The following is a 15,821-nucleotide window of genomic DNA, read 5'->3' on the forward strand; positions in this document are numbered from 1 at the left end:
GGACAAGGACATTTTTCTACTCACTATGCCTGCTATGTGCCACTCAGTTAGCCCTCCACCCCCTCCTTAGCAATAAAAAATGTCTGTACATCAGTCCTCAAACTGTCACCCAAGGGATTCATTCCTGATCTTGACAGATGACAAAATTTTGTACGCACCTTTAAAAAAAAAAAAAAAAAAAAAAAAAAAAGGAAAATTACTGTTTTCTTAATACAAATTGTTTTTTATCTGTTTGCTTGTTTTCAGGCCGTTCTCAACCAAATTCCAGAATAATTGTACCTATAAACAGTTGGGGCAGTGGAAAATCTTGGAGCGCAGTCTCAAATGCTCACAGTCCGACCTTTATGACTGTCACCATAACCTCTCCAGCTGATGTGGCCATTGGAAGATATCGTATGGGGATACAAGTCAACAGTGGAGGCTATGATGTATACCAAAGCTTCGGAGGATTCATTCTGCTCTTTAATCCATGGTGTGAAGGTATTTGCCATGTGTCTGTGTATCTATACAGTGTGTATTTGTTTTTAAATGAGAGGAGACCATGTCATTATACTTTGAAAACCAGTAGATTACACAGGCTGTAAATTGACTGAGATAAAAGGAATATATGATATCACTTCAGTTCCGATTGAATATACCAAATTGACTGTCTTTTTTTGCTAGATTTTTGGCATGCAAGCAGCTAGCTGTCTTAGATGCCTAATGAGTGATCCACTGTGACCACAGAAGGTGGTTAGCAGTGGTAACCACAAAGCACAGAACACCCTTTCAAAAATATTTAGGTTACACACATAATTGTGGTAATTTTATCCACCCTTATGCTCTCTATTTTAAAGGCAGCCACCACCCTATAACAACTGTGGCCACTATAGCACCCACTTTTTCTGCACAGCAAGTGTGACCTGACTACCTCTTCCCTCCCATCATAACAAGTGAGGCTGACCATAACAAACTTGGCCAATATTATTCCCCCCCCTCCCCCAACAATGCGTGGCCTGCCTTACTCCTGCCTCCGAACAACAAGTGTGACCTGCACCCCCTTTGCCATAATGTGTAGCCATTATAACTACCCTCAACAAGTGTGGCCCGTGTAAGCTTTCAATATAACAAGTACAACCTCCCAACCCCCAGAGCATGGGTGGCCAGTATAGCAGCACCCAATGCACATATGCAGGGTTGCACAGAAGAGCAGAGTATGTTACCATCTCAAGCATTGGGTTGGGTCACTCTCCTACTCACTATACCATGCATTGCACTGCTGAACACCTCCATAAGGGTCCCAGGGGTCCTGTATGACATGCAAGAACAATCTGAAGCTGTTCAGAGGATTTTGGCAGTGCAATGCAATGAAGACAAGAACAGATCAGACCTAGTGCTAGAGAAAGTAAAGCAAAATAAAGCTCCACTGCACTACTCTGTGCATTTCATGAACTGGACTACATCTACTAGGGAACTAAACTAGATGAACTATAACTAAGGACACCTTAACTGGGGGCTACTAATAAGGGGGAAGGCAGGGTGATAAATACTACAGAGTTTGTAACTGGGGCATCTATAACTTAGGACACTATATCTGGCAAACAACACAACTGTGGGGCACTGCAGTGTAACCAAAGGTACTATAATCACTATCACTGTAAATATTGGAACTGGCTTACAATCCCTGAGGACACTGTAATCAAGGGATTGGATTACAAGGGAGATTTAGGACTGCAGAGCGAGGTCACTGCAATGCAGGGAGCATCACAAGTGGATGCTATAATGTGGGAAATAACCTTACCATTGAGCCAAACACACTCACACATGTAAGTCACCACAGTTGTTCACCAGAGCTACCCGACCCACAAGGGTCAGTGGACTTTGCTGCCTAGTGCCCACTAGGTTACACCAAGTCACCAAGTGAGAGGTACACCAAAAGTGGTAGGGAGAACACGTGACACCACAATCTGAAGAGACCGAATGGAGTCCAACGAAGAAGCATAGCCAGAGCAGGCCGGAGTCAGGGCAGGCAGATCAGTTTCATAATTGGAGTCACAAGCTGAGTATTTGCAGAATCCAGGAGAAACGTTAACTTTGGGGCAGGCAGCAAATATGCAGTCCAGGAAACAGGCCAGGTTCAAGCCACAAGATCAGGTCAAGGAGAATCAGACATGCTGGGTCAATAACGGGTAACAGACTGATCAGAGAAGCACTCAGTTGGCAGTCAGGCTGTCAGAACCACAGGAAAGGTTAGGTTGCTAGCCCTAAAGATCAGTGGCACATGCCCCGGATCTATTCTGGGGTGCCCCTAATGTCCCCCATGCAAAGTCAGCTGTGGTGCCGTGATGGCTGGCTTGCTGGGAGCTGTATTGCATCAATCAGGGGTATGCTGGGTTCTGTGGTGCCTCTATGTGGGCATACTGGGTGCTGTGATTCCTTTATAGGGGCATGCAGGAGGCTGTGGTTCTTGTATGGGGGAATGCTGGGCGTTGTGTTGCCTCAGTAGTAGGCCCATGGGAGCATGGGAGGGGTCCACTAGAAGGTCGGGAAATGCTATGGGGGGACTGCCAGACAACCTAGCATCAGGGCGGCCCACCCAGCAGAAAGCCAGACAAGGTAACTCTGCCTAGTTATGTTTAGTTTCAAAGTATTTTATTGAGAAAAATTCAAATAGAAAACTTACAGCTTTTTGATTAGTCCCTTAGCAAAGGGCATTATTTCAATCAATCAGTGAAACATTTATCAACAAAAAATAAACATTAACCATATATGCAGGCATTTTTGCTGTTCATTTGTATGGTCAACCATGTGGAAGGGCACAGCCCCTAGAACGAGAGGGCGCAGGACCGCAGACCAAGAGAAGTCGAGGCCGAGAGCCAAGGTCGCCAAGTTCGGATGAAGGGCAGAGTTGTATCGTTAACTATTGCTAGCAATCTTTCTGAGATGAGAATGTTCATTATGATATCGTCTGCCTGGTCAAATGATAGGGTAGGCTTGAGCCACTGGCGGGCAATATGGAGACGGGCCGCCTTAGCAACATGTTGGGCAAGTCTATGTTGTGGATATTTCCACCTCTGGGGCTTGTGTCCTAGAAGGAGTTGGAAGGGGTCAGGGGAGATCTCTAATTCGAGGGCTGTGGCGGAGGCTACTCGGGCCCAAAAACTTTTTGCTATGGGGCAGAACCACCACACATGTGCAAGGTCCCCCACAAGGCTGCATCCTCTGAAGCACATAGGGGATTTATCTTTAGATATGGTGTGCAATTTTTGTGGGGTAATGTAGGTACGGTGCAGTATTTTATAGTTTGTTTCAATATGTGAGAAATAGTTACTTCCTTTAGCTAAAGTGAGACAACATTTGGCCCATTGTTTTATAGTAAGGGTTTGGCCCAAGTCTTCCCCCCATGCTTTCATCGTTCGAATTTTGTCGACCTCTAAGGGTTGTGATATTACCGAATATAGGTAAGAGATGAGACTACCCTCAAGAGGTCTCTGAGCACACCAATGTCCGTATGTAGTACGGGTTGAAGTAGTATGTATCTTGTGCATGATACCTTTTATAAAGTGATAAATTTTTAGCACCCTGAAGTATTCTTTAGGGGGGAAGGCAGTGTGGGAACAAAATGCAGACCAGTTTGAGAGCTGATCGTTGACTAAAAAGTTTGCCAGTGTCAGAAAATTGTGGGATATCCACCACTGGAAAGGACGCGAGTCCCATCCTGGTGGGAAATCAGGGTTCCCAAATATTGGGAGTTGTTTTGGGACTTCTGATTGTAGTTTTTTGATAAATCTCAGTCTCTGCCATAGGGATAATGAGTGAGCCGTTAGGGGTGACACTTTCTTATATTTTGCAGGTGAGAGGTGTAGAGACCATTGGAGCGCCGCAAAGTCAATTGGGGTTAATAGGTCGTTTTCAATGTCGGCCCATAGGGGCCTACTATGGGAAGCATGTACCTGGGCCAGTTGAGCAATTTGGGCAGCTCTATAATAGCTATATAAATCAGGGACACCCAGTCCTCCCCTCTCTCTATTAAGGAACATAATGGATTGCTTAATTATGCTTTTTTTATTGTTTGTGATGAACTTAAAAATGGAAGATTGTAAATCTTTGAGGGAAGCTTTAGTTATCTGTATTGGAAGAGTTCTAAATAAATAGAGAATCCGTGGTAGTATATTCATTCGCACAGAATGGATGCGTCCGGACCAAGAGATTGATGGAGAGTTCCATTTTGATAGGTCCCCCTTCAGTTCAGACATGATCGGCCTGTAATTTAGAGCATATAGGTCTGCTGGATTGGTTGTGATTTTAATGCCTAAGTAGGTAATATATTTTGATTGGTAGGATAATCCTAGTTTTGTGGCTAATGCCTCTGCACTATGTTTAGGTAAGTTGGCAAAGAGGACCTCTGACTTATTAATATTTAGTGTGAGTCCCGAGAGTTGGCCAAATTGCTTAACTACGTGAAGAAGGTTTGGAATAGAGGTGTGTGGGGAAGAGAGAGTTAATAGCAGGTCGTCTGCAAAGAGGTTGGCTTTGTATTCTGAGTTTTTGACTTTAATGCCTTGTATGTCCAGGGTGGTACGAATTTTGTTCGCTAAGGGTTCTATTATGAATGCGAATATGGCAGGGGACAAGGGGCATCCCTGCCTGGTACCTCTCTGAATGGGAATAGGAATTGGGGAATCAGTGGGAAGTTTGAGTTGGGCCACGGGATTGGAGTATAGGCATTTGACTGCGTTTAGGAAAGAGCCCCCAATACCCGCCCTGGCCAAGGTGGCGTGCATGAAAGGACAATCTATAGTGTCAAATGCCTTTTCCATATCGAGGGAAAGCAAGGCAAAGGGGGTCTTAGGCCCGGTTCACATTAGCGGTCGACGTCCGGAATCGCCGTGCCGGAGCCGGACCGCATGCAGAACGGACGCACGGCATAGCAATGAAAGCCTATGCGTCCGTTCACATGCGTCCGTTTCGTCCGGACCGGATCCGGACCGTATCCGGACTCCGGCATAAGACCCAACATGCGCTATTTTTTGGTCCGGCTCCTCCGGCAGCCGTATCTGGAGCGGAGCCGGACTGCACCATCCGGCCAATACAAACCAATGAGAACCGGAGAGCGCACAACACACTGGCTAAAAATCCGGATGTTTTACCCCACTTCCTATGCATATTGAAGCGGCGATTTTGGATGGGGACACATGGGCAAGCATTTTGGAGTGGAGCAGCAGTGATTTTAAACGTGCTGGAGATGTTGGCAGTATGTCGAAGGTGGAGGTGAGTGCTAAACAGCAGAGGGCCTGATTCCAGAGGTCCACCTTCTGCTGACCTCCCAGACCCCAACATTTTTATTCTATTTCTACTATCTTTTGCCAAACGGATCCGGATCGCATCCTGATGAACACCTGATGCAACCTGACCGGATCCGGATCGGATCGGGATCAGAACCGTACGGTTCCGATCCGGATCCGGTCAGGTCATCCGGTCCGTTTGGCAGAGAACCGCAAGTGTGAACCGGGCCTTAGAGGCTCTGACAATGTGTAGTAGGTTAATTACTTTTCTAAGATTGTCAGGAGCCTGCCTCAGTGGGACAAAGCCCACTTGGTCTCTATGTGTAAGTGGACTTAAAACTTTGTTCAGTCTGGCCACCAAAATTGCTGTTAGGAGTTTGTAGTCAAGATTTAAGAGTGATATAGGCCTGAAATTTTTAATGTCAAGGGGGTCTCGTTTTGGTTTGGGAATGACAACTATTGTAGAGTGTAGAAACTCGGGGGCTGTGGTCTTTCCTTCAATGATAGAGTTAAAGATCTTTTTAAGGTAGGGCGTGAGGACTCTTCTAAATTTCTTATAGTAAATAGCTGAGAAGCCGTCAGGGCCTGGGGCTTTACCATTTTTTAATGGCAAGAAAAATTTCCGTTTCTGATATTGGAAGGTTTAGAGCTGAGGCCCTTTCGGGCTTTAGGACAGGTGTTTTTAGGTTGTGGAAGAAAGTATTAGCCGTGGTAGACTGTGGGTTAGAAGTTTTAGCAGAGTATAGGGATTTGTAATAATCTGCAAATTCTGTGTGTATTTTGAGAGGGTCTGAAGTGATTTCTCCTTGTCTATTTCTTATTTGTAAAATTTTGTTAGTGGAATGGGCTTGTCTAAGCTTTCTGGCTAGCCATGTGTTGGGCTTGTTATATTGAACATAGACTTTTGATTTAGTCCATCCTTTAGCTTTTTTCCGTCCGAGCCGAGAGGAGAACATCTATCTGTTTTTGGATGCCTAGTATTTGTTTATATAGGTATCTAGAGGGGGAGGAGGCATGAGCTCTTTGAAGTTGAGAGAGCTTATGCTCAAGATTGAGCTGGTTCCTTGTTTTTAGTTTTTTCCTTTGTGATGCTATTTTTATGAGATGGCCTCTAATAGTTGGCTTATGGGCCAGCCAGAGGATGTCCGGCTTGATTTGGCCTGTATCGTTTAGCTGAAAATAATTAGTTAGTGGCTCCTCCACCTCTAGTATGACCTCGTTGTCCGTCAGCAAACTTTCATTAAGCCTCCATGGTGGACGTGAAATTGGGGTAGTAAGAGAGGAACAAGCCGTCCATACCATGTCATGGTCTGACCATGAGCTGATCATGTGTCGGGCAAATATTAAGTTAGGAATTAAGGTAGCAGATAATAGGACAGTGTCAATTCTGGAGTAGCTGTGGTGCGCAGTGGAGAAAAAGGTGTAGCTACGTAGTACGGGGTTATGTTCCCTCCACAAGTCAACTAGGTGATAGTCAGTAAGAACTTTTCCCAGTGATCTGGAGAGCTGTTTCTGTCTAGGGGACGAGGGTTGTTGCGACCTGTCCAAATTTGGATTAGGGGCAATATTAAAATCGCCTGCCCATATGATAGAGTGGGCTGGGTATTTCTCCAGATGTTTAAGAATCTCACTAACAGGTTTCATTGGGGCTTCAGGTGGAGCATAGAGGTTGACTATGCATACTTTGTGCGACTGTATAGTGCCTATCAGTATTATGTAGCTTCCCTCCTCATCCTTGATACTGTTTTCAAGGACAAATGGCAGCGTGTTTTTGAGTAGGGTAAGGACCCCTCTGTGTTTAGAGTCAGCTGATGAGGCATAATGTCGATGGTATTGGGAGTGGAAATATTTAGGGATTGAGGTTTTGGTGAAGTGCGTCAGAGGGATATTGCTGTTGTTAAGTGGTGTTGATCTGGTCAAGGCCCTCCCCCCCCCCCCCCCCCCCCTGGCCGACCTGTGTATCATAATCCTGCATAAAAAACTTAGTGGTAACTAACATAACTAGCCAACATGGCTTAACAATTATAATAACATGGTGATTCATTAGTGTAGAGGAGATCATCCTCAGGGTAATGATGAGAGCTGAGAGCAATAAAATAGTGCAGACAGCTCTGATCATTTGCGGGGGGGGGGGGGGCAGCACTGCATGTCCCAGCTTCTCCGACATCCTGTGAAAAAAAAAGTACAAGTAATCAAATGTAAAAGTTAGGCATTTGTAGTCCTGCAGCACCATCTAGTGTCCACTGGTAGCTAGGGATTTGCAAAGACTGAGATCACATCTCTGGTGGCTCTGTATGCACAACATGCACCAGAGGGATAAATGGCTCAAGTCTGGTTCTTTCCATCGCAGTTCCGTGTTTTTAATGCAGACTTGTGCTCAGGAACTGTGCTTAAAGAAAGAGCCAAGACCCATTATGGGTGTCACGGTACTCACGTATCCAGTCGTGGAGAGTAGGTCATCGCCGTCCAAAAGACACTGGTAGAGCTTGGGACACAGAGGCGATTTGAAGTTAACAGTATTTAGAGAAGCCGACCCGAGGGGACCTAGCCTCATATTGCAAGTTGATCAGGACCTGTACTGGCAAGGGGTAATAGTTACTCAGATGTTGGATCTTGAAGCTTGTGCGGGGCAAAGTCGTTTTCTTCTGGCCACCCATACTCTAGCCGGGCGAGCAGGGCGCTGCTGGAGTGGTGTTGATGGCATCGCTTCGATCTGGATCCCTGCTTTTTCTAGGTGCCTGCGGCCTTCTTCTAATGAGCGGCTGGTGTACGTGGTACCTTTGTGGGTAAAAATTAAAGAAAAGGGGAATCCCCATTTATATCTCACCGATGCCTTCTGAAGAGAAAGTGTCACCGGACGGAGGTTCCTGCGGCGCTGGATAGTTGTTGGGGCCAGGTATGCGTAGAGCTGGACACTGGCCGGGGCTCCTGGAATCGCTGTGAGGTTTCGGGCAGCCTCTAATATTAGATCACGTACCTCCTCATATTGAAACTTCAATATAACATCTTTAGGTAGATCTGGATTGCGCACTTTGGCCAATGCTCTATGGATCCGAACTATACGGAATTGTGATGGATCCGTCTGCGGTAAGAGCGCACTAAAAATGTTTAGGGCCGCAGGCTTTAGGTCCACGACCGTTTCGGGTAGGCCTCTGATGCGGAGGTTCGCTCTTCTGCTGCGGTTTTCAACATCTTCTAGTTTAGGTTCTAGTAGTTCAATTTTCTCGGCCTGCTGGTCGATGATTTGTTTATCCGCCTCTTGTGCATCAGCTATGTCGTCCATTTGCTGCTCCACCTCATCTACTCGGTGACCCAGTTCCTTGATCTGGTCAGTGATATTTTTAACCGCCTCCTTCAGCTCGAGTCTAAAGACCCGTTGGATATGAGTAAGTAAGTCCTCATGCAAGGGAGGCAATTGGGGGGTCACATCTAAGTCTGGGTTGAAGTGCGGAGGAGACGCATTTTGCCTGTCCAGAGTTGTAGGAGCGCCCCGGGTTGCTCTGCCGTTCTCGTCGGCCATCTTGGTTTTGTTAGGGCGGGAGCTCTGCTGTGGCGTCTTTTTGTTTGCGGGAGTGGAGGTGTGGGTTTTTAGTCCGTTCTTCTCCCCTCCTCTGCCCGGCATGTTAAGAGAGCTGGGGCTCTGGTTTCGGCGGCTGCAGGAGTGCTAATTTTTGCTAAAAAGCTTGTCGGAGGTCAGCCTGGGAGCGGAGCTGCAGGGAATCACATGTGTCCTCGCCGGCGCCGCGCATGCGCCCCCTGCCTAGTTATGTTTAAATTACACTACCTATTTATGTGGTATGCTGTATTTTTGTTTTTGTTTTTTGTATTAATGGAGAGGGGGCTTCATCCAATATTTTGCTGTTAAGTTCATGTACATTTGGCTCCACCCATGACCACACCCACATGCTGGTGCGTGGCCACACCCCGTTTTCTGGCTGGAGTGCTCAAAAGTGCCCCGGATCTCTTAGGATCCTAGCAACACCCCTAAGGTTAAACGGCTAAACTGTCTTCTATGGACCAGGTGTGCAGTCCTGGCGCAAACTGCTGTAGGCTGTGTATGTGCAGAGCTGCACCACACATGCTTCCTTCCCCAACCAAAGAAGTAACTTTTTGATAGTTGACATGTGTGCGCACAACGGAACGTGCACACGCCAGACACAGCATGCACAGGTAATTATTATGGGGGCAATAATGAACCAGGCACTACGACAAGTACTAGAATAAAATGGTTTAATTTTCAGGGGCACTAAAGAGAAGGGAACACTAATGATTGGTATTATAATGAAGGGACATTTATGAGTGGATCACTCATATAAAGTACAAAGAGTTCCTGCAGGAGTTAAATGCACTAATACAGAATACCGGTACACAGATTTCCTGTAGGCATGAAATGGTTGCTATGGCAGATTGTAGAAAATAGTAGATTTCTGTTCTTCATCTTCAAATATGGCAATATATAATGTGGTTACAATATGTAGTGTGTTTTGTGTAGTGTAGTGTTTTAGCCGCCCCACTTAATCTACGCCTATGTGGTCAGGTCCAATGTTTACTTACTCATAGTTTGTCCCTCTTATTTTTAATTTTTGCTTGATATGGAAACTTCATTAGTGACATTATTATCATCAAATATAATGTTTGGCTATTTTTTTTTCTGTTCCATTTCTCTCACCAGATGATGCAGTCTACATGAATGATGAGGCTGGAAGGAAGGAATATGTTCTGAATGAAAGTGGAATTCTCTTCTATGGAAATGGAAGTCCTAGCCCAGCCTTCAGGCCATGGGATTTTGGTCAGGTAAGTTACTGGGACAGGAAACCCCTCTGAAAAGTAATGAACCTGAGTACCTGCGGTAAAAATGGCAGAGCCTGCTTTAATGAAGACAGAAGACTGACATAACTCTTCGGAAACCCCCGCTGCGTTGCTGCGGCCCGCCCCCAGCTCGCCAGCTACCAATTAGGCCACAGCTGCAGAGAGGGAGCAGGCAGTGGCAAAGCAGATTGGCGTGGACAAAACTTCAGCATGGATTTTAAAAAAGATTGCCCAAGCCCATCTTGGAGGGGGCGGAGCGATCACTTGTCTGGAGGGATAACACTGGGACAGGTCAGTATTTAACCCTGATGCCACCACCCCAAATTCGCCATCATTTTAGACAGAGCCTGTCATGAAAGGCTCTGTCATTTTTACTGGAGTAATTTTTAAGACTGCGCCAAAGGGTTAACAAGCCATAGTATTGAGCGTCTCATTACTTTGGCTTATTAACCCTTTGGCACTGTAATTGGCCTGAGGAAGTGGGCTCAGACCCACGAAACGCGTTGCCTGTGCTAATTAATTTCTTTGTTTTATGAGACTGTCGTTATTGAGGTAAGCCACCTCCCCTTTTTCTTTTTAGGTGTTTTTAACTCGGTTTTATCCATCTCTTGGCTCATCTTATCCCTGTTATTGCAGGACACTGTACTGCATCTCCTGAAAGCTATCCGCTTATACTGAAATGCCATATGGGCCCCCTTTTTTAAACTGCCAATGCATGCATAAAAAATACATACACAATTAGCTAAAAACAGAGCTTTGTTAAAAGAGGAAGCAGCTCAGTCTTTTGTGGATGTGAAAAGTGTTATTTCCCATTTGTAATTGCAGTTTGAGGAAAACATTCTGAGCATCACCTTAAAGTTGCTGGACTCAAGCATAGAGTACAGAAGAAGTTCCACCAATGACCTCAGGAAGAGAGGTGACCCTGCCTACGTGGGAAGAATACTAAGTGCTATGGTAAGCACCCTTGTGACACATTCAGTGGCAGATGTAAAGCCACTGCAAACTACGAAGCTGCTGTGGCATCCAGCTTTGTTAGTATTATTTATTGGATTTACATAGTGTTCCCATCATTCTAACCATCAGTGTACCCATCAATCTAACCCTCATTGTTCCCGTAACTCTACCCAATAGTGTTCAAGTCACTCTAACCTACAGTGTTCTTGTAACTCTAACCTTCAGTGTTCCCATCACTCTAACCTTCACTGCACTTGTCACTCTAACCTTCAGTGTTCCCATCACTCTAACCTTCAGTGCACCTGTCACTCTAACCTTCAGTGTTCCCATCACTCTAACCTTCAGTGCACTTGTCACTCTAACCATCAGTGTTCCCATCACTCTAACCTTCAGTGCACCTGTCACTCTAACCTTCAGAGTTCCCATCACTCTAACCTTCAGTGCACTTGTCACTCTAACCTTCAGTGTTCCTATCACTCTAGCCATCAGTGTACCTGTCACTCTAACCTTGAGTGTTCCCATTACTCTAATCTTTAGTGTTGCCAACATTCTAGTCATCGGTGTTCCAATCACTCTAACCTTCAGCATTCCTGTCACTCAAACCATCAGTGCTCCAATCACTCTAACTTTGAGTTTTCCCTTTAAATGGAACCTGAGGTAAAAGGAGGTTTTCTCTTTTTAAACAATAGCAGTTGCCTGGCTGTCCTGCTGATCTTTTTGGCTACAGTATTATCTGAATCATGCACCAGAAATAGTGATAAACAGAAATTACGCGTATGCGTAATTACGCATTGTAATTCGCATTTACGCATCGTAATGCGACATTTTGGGGAAAAGCATAATTAATTTAGTATGTAATTGTAATCATTCGTAATTACACATGAATTTACGCGTAATATCGTGCCTACTTCGGCAGTGAACAGCAAAGCCCCCAAATAGGCTATTGCTACCACAATTGCTACATATATTTAGAAGAGTAGTGGGTACAAGTCAAAAAAATTATCTTTCAAAAAGACCTTGAAGTTTTTGAGAAAATCGATTTTAAATATACAAAGAAAATGTTTTTTAACCACTTCACAACTGAGGGGTTTTACCCCTGAAACACCAGAGCAATTTTCACCTTTCAGCGCTCCTTCCATTCATTCGTCTATAACTTTATTATTACTTATCGCAATAAAATGAACTATATCTTGTTTTTTTCACCACCAATTAGGCTTTCTTTAGGTGGGACATTATGCCAAGAATTATTTTATTCTAAATGTGTTTTAATGGGAAAATAGGAAAAAATGTGGGGAAAAAAATTATTTTTTTCAGTTTTCGGCCATTATAGTTTTTAAATAATGCATGCTACTGTAATTAAAATCCATAAAATGTATTTGCCAATTGTCCCGGTTATTACATCGTTTAAATTATGTCCCTATCACAATGTTTGGTGCCAATATTTTATTTGGAACTAAAGGTGCATTTTTTTCAATTTTGCGTCCATCCCTAATTACAAGCCCAAGTAACAGTGTTATACCCTCTTGACATAAATATTTTAAAAGTTCAGTCCCTAAGGTAACTATTTATATATATTTTTTTTATTGTAATTTTTTTTTTTAAATTACAAAAAAAAAATTGGGAAGAGTGGGAGGTGATGAGTTAATTTTTTGTGTAAAACTAATGTATTTGAATGTGAAAAATGTTTAGGGTGTAGTTTTACTATTTGGCCACAAGATGGCCACAGTAACTTTTTGTTTATGCGACCTGCAAGCATTGGAAGGACGCTTGCAGGAAGTGCTATGAGGCTGGGAATTTTTTTTTTCACAATGATCGCGATGCTTCTTATAGAAGCAGCGGATCATTGCGGGGCTTAGATCAACGAACGGGAACGGTTTTTCCCGTTCATTGATCTCCGGGCGAGCAGGCAGCGGCGTGCACGAGAACGGGAGTGCGTGCATGAGCGAGCGGGAGCGTGGGCAGCGGCGGGGGGTGCGGATATCTCCGTCCCTGGGGGTGAAAGGATGGAAAAAGGGACGGAGATATCCGTACAGCTGGGGGTAAAGTGGTTAAAAGGAACTAAATATGTCATCCTCCATATTCCTCTCACTTCAAATTCTCTTTAACCAGTAAAACTAGTTTTAATAGCACATGAATGCATAACAGACCCCCCATAGGTTGTTAACTATCTCAGAACTGTGAGTAGCGGACTGAACATTTGTAACGATCGGTGTAGCAACACAGACGTCTGATTATGTGTGATCTGCAGAATGACCAATAATACAGACGTGGTGATCTGCAGTATCACCAATAATACACGTATAGCTGGCAAGATACAAGGCATGTGTAGTGCTTGGTGCAACAATAGACTGGGCCTTACTAGAGGAGCTGGTAGGCACTATAAGAACTCAGCAACAATAAGTTTAGCAAGACCTCACCAGAGGAGCTGGTGTGGGGACTTATTAGAACACAGTAACGATAAGTTTGCAAGACCTCACCAGAGGAGCTGGTGGGTACTTATTAGAACACAGTAACAATAAGTTCAGCAAGACCTCACCAGAGGAGCTGGTGGGTACTTAATAGAACACAGTAACAATAAGTTCAGCAAGACCTCACCAGAGGAGCTGGTGGGTACTTATAGAACACAGTAACAATAAGTTTAGCGAGTCCTCACCAGAGGACCTGGTGGGTACTTATTAGAACACAGTAACAATAAGTTCAGCAAGACCTCACCAGAGGAGCTGGTGGGTACTTATAGAACACAGTAACAATAAGTTCAGCAAGACCTCACCAGAGGAGCTGGTGGGTACTTATAGAACACCTCACCAGTGGCGAGAGCCCACTGGTGAGTCGGAGTGTCAGACAGGCTAGGTTCGGCAACTAAGAGGCAGATACAGTACAGAGTCAGAAGGCAAAAGAGTAGTAGGTAATCAGGCAGGGATTCGGCAACTAGATCAGATGGGCAGAAGTACAAAGACGAGTAGCAATTAGCATATCAGAGGTGCCAGAGTCATACACAGAATATCAATAATATACAGTAAACAATCTCCTAGTCTTGTGTGAAATCCCTGGTTTCCTCCCAGATCAAAGCACACCGGATACTAGTCTAAGGTCTGAGCGCTAGCACATAAGTATTTGCAACCGCAGACGAGTTGCGAGTGAGCAGAAACGGCTTAAGAAGCAGAGGACACCTCCAAGCCGCGCCCACTCCAATCAGCCAATCCTGAGCGGCGAACGTCCGCTCTGATGTCAACCGACCAGCGGGTCAGCTGACGCGCCTCCTCCCAGCATAAAGGTCCTGTCTACGCGCGCGGCCACGCGATACAGAAACCTTATGTGCAAATGACAATTCCGTCCTCGCCGTGCTAGACGCCGAGGGAACGGAAAAAGACTCCGAACAGGGAACCGAAGCGGCTGCGGAGACACCCTGCGTGTCGGCAGCCGCATATGTTACAACATTCTTCTCAAAGGACCACTCCAGCAAAAGAAGTAAGCAGTTCAAATCTGACAGAATCGACAGGTTTTTGACAAGTCCACCTCCTCAGCAGGATTTTCAGGGTTTTCTTTGTTTTTAAAAGCATTTCCTGAATAGCAGATGTTAAGTCTAACTGCCAAAATAGTAAGATATCAGCCAGCCTCCATAACGGCAGTTAGACTTAGCAACTGCTGTTCAGGAAATGTTCTTGAAAACAAAGAAAACCCTGAAAATCTCCCATGAGGAGATGAACTAGTCCAACACCTGTTGGTTCTGTCAGATTTTAACTGCTTACTTTTTTCACTGAAGTGGTCCTTTAAGGACACAAAAGTTGGGCCAAAACCCCATAAAAATCTCTAATTATAACTAGGTAACTTAAAGAGAAGCCGTAACCAAGGATTGAACTTGATCCCAATCAGTAGCTGATACCCCCTTTCCCATGAGAAATATTTCAGACCATGGTGCTGACATCACATTGTGTGAGCCTTGTTGCATTGTGGGAAATAACAGTTGTTTCCATCTGCCAAAAAAGCAAGCAGCAGCTTCTTCCACTGACATCACCTGCCAGCAGTAAAAATGTCGCCATGTGATAAATGTCGGGCAAACCATGATTAAATCATTTATACATAATTATTGTAAAGATTAAGCACTTTTGTTCATTACGTTATTTTCACTGGAGTTCCTCTTTCAAGGAGATAGTTTTACAGATACTGCAGTTTTTGACTACATATACTTGATTGATACCTGGGATAAAAACGTTCTATTTTAACCACTAATGATAAAGCTACAATGTATACCTTGATCACCCAAAATGATATTTTTTGATAATTTTTCACAGGCAATGTCCGCTGGTGTCATCTCCCTCTTTTTTTTTTTTTTTTTTTTTAGGTGAACAGTCCAGGTGACAATGGAGTAATTGTTGGCAACTGGAGTGGGAACTACGCAGGAGGAGTGACACCTACAAGATGGAATGGAAGCGTTGAGATTCTACGGAAATGGAATGAGAGTGGGCCTGTTGAGTTTGGACAATGCTGGGTCTATGGCGGAGTACTATGTACAGGTTTGTATGATGCCATCTAGGTTTGTCTGTCACTTGAAGCTGTTATTTGCAGTGTTTAAGTAATTTAAAACGAACGAAGTTACGGCATCCACCAATCATTTGGATCTGTGTCATAAGAACACAGGATTGATTTCTGGATAGACAGAGTAGAGGGAGCATTCAATCAGAGCTTCTAGTTTTAATGATCAACTTGTGTATGTCCTTACTTGTTAACCACAATAGGCTGTAATGGGAATTATGACTATAGCGGCAGTAATTTGGGCGCCATCAAGCAACAGCA

The 15,821-nt window shown here is 44.5% G+C and overlaps 1 protein-coding gene across 1 annotated transcript in view; it reads left to right on the plus strand.

Annotated features, from left to right (window-relative positions):
- The first annotated feature begins 273 nt into the window (after positions 1-273).
- Positions 274-15,821, plus strand: part of LOC137540876 (protein-glutamine gamma-glutamyltransferase E-like) — a 36,123-nt gene continuing 20,575 nt past the window's right edge. Inside the window, exons 1-4 of the mRNA XM_068262064.1 lie at positions 274-480; positions 9,937-10,058; positions 10,899-11,027; positions 15,370-15,541. Coding sequence (XP_068118165.1) covers positions 345-480; positions 9,937-10,058; positions 10,899-11,027; positions 15,370-15,541 — 559 coding nt within the window. The 5' untranslated portion in view covers positions 274-344. The remainder of the gene's footprint in view (positions 481-9,936; positions 10,059-10,898; positions 11,028-15,369; positions 15,542-15,821) is intronic.

Source organism: Hyperolius riggenbachi, chromosome 12, assembly GCF_040937935.1.
Source record: "Hyperolius riggenbachi isolate aHypRig1 chromosome 12, aHypRig1.pri, whole genome shotgun sequence".
Lineage (NCBI taxonomy): Eukaryota > Metazoa > Chordata > Amphibia > Anura > Hyperoliidae > Hyperolius > Hyperolius riggenbachi.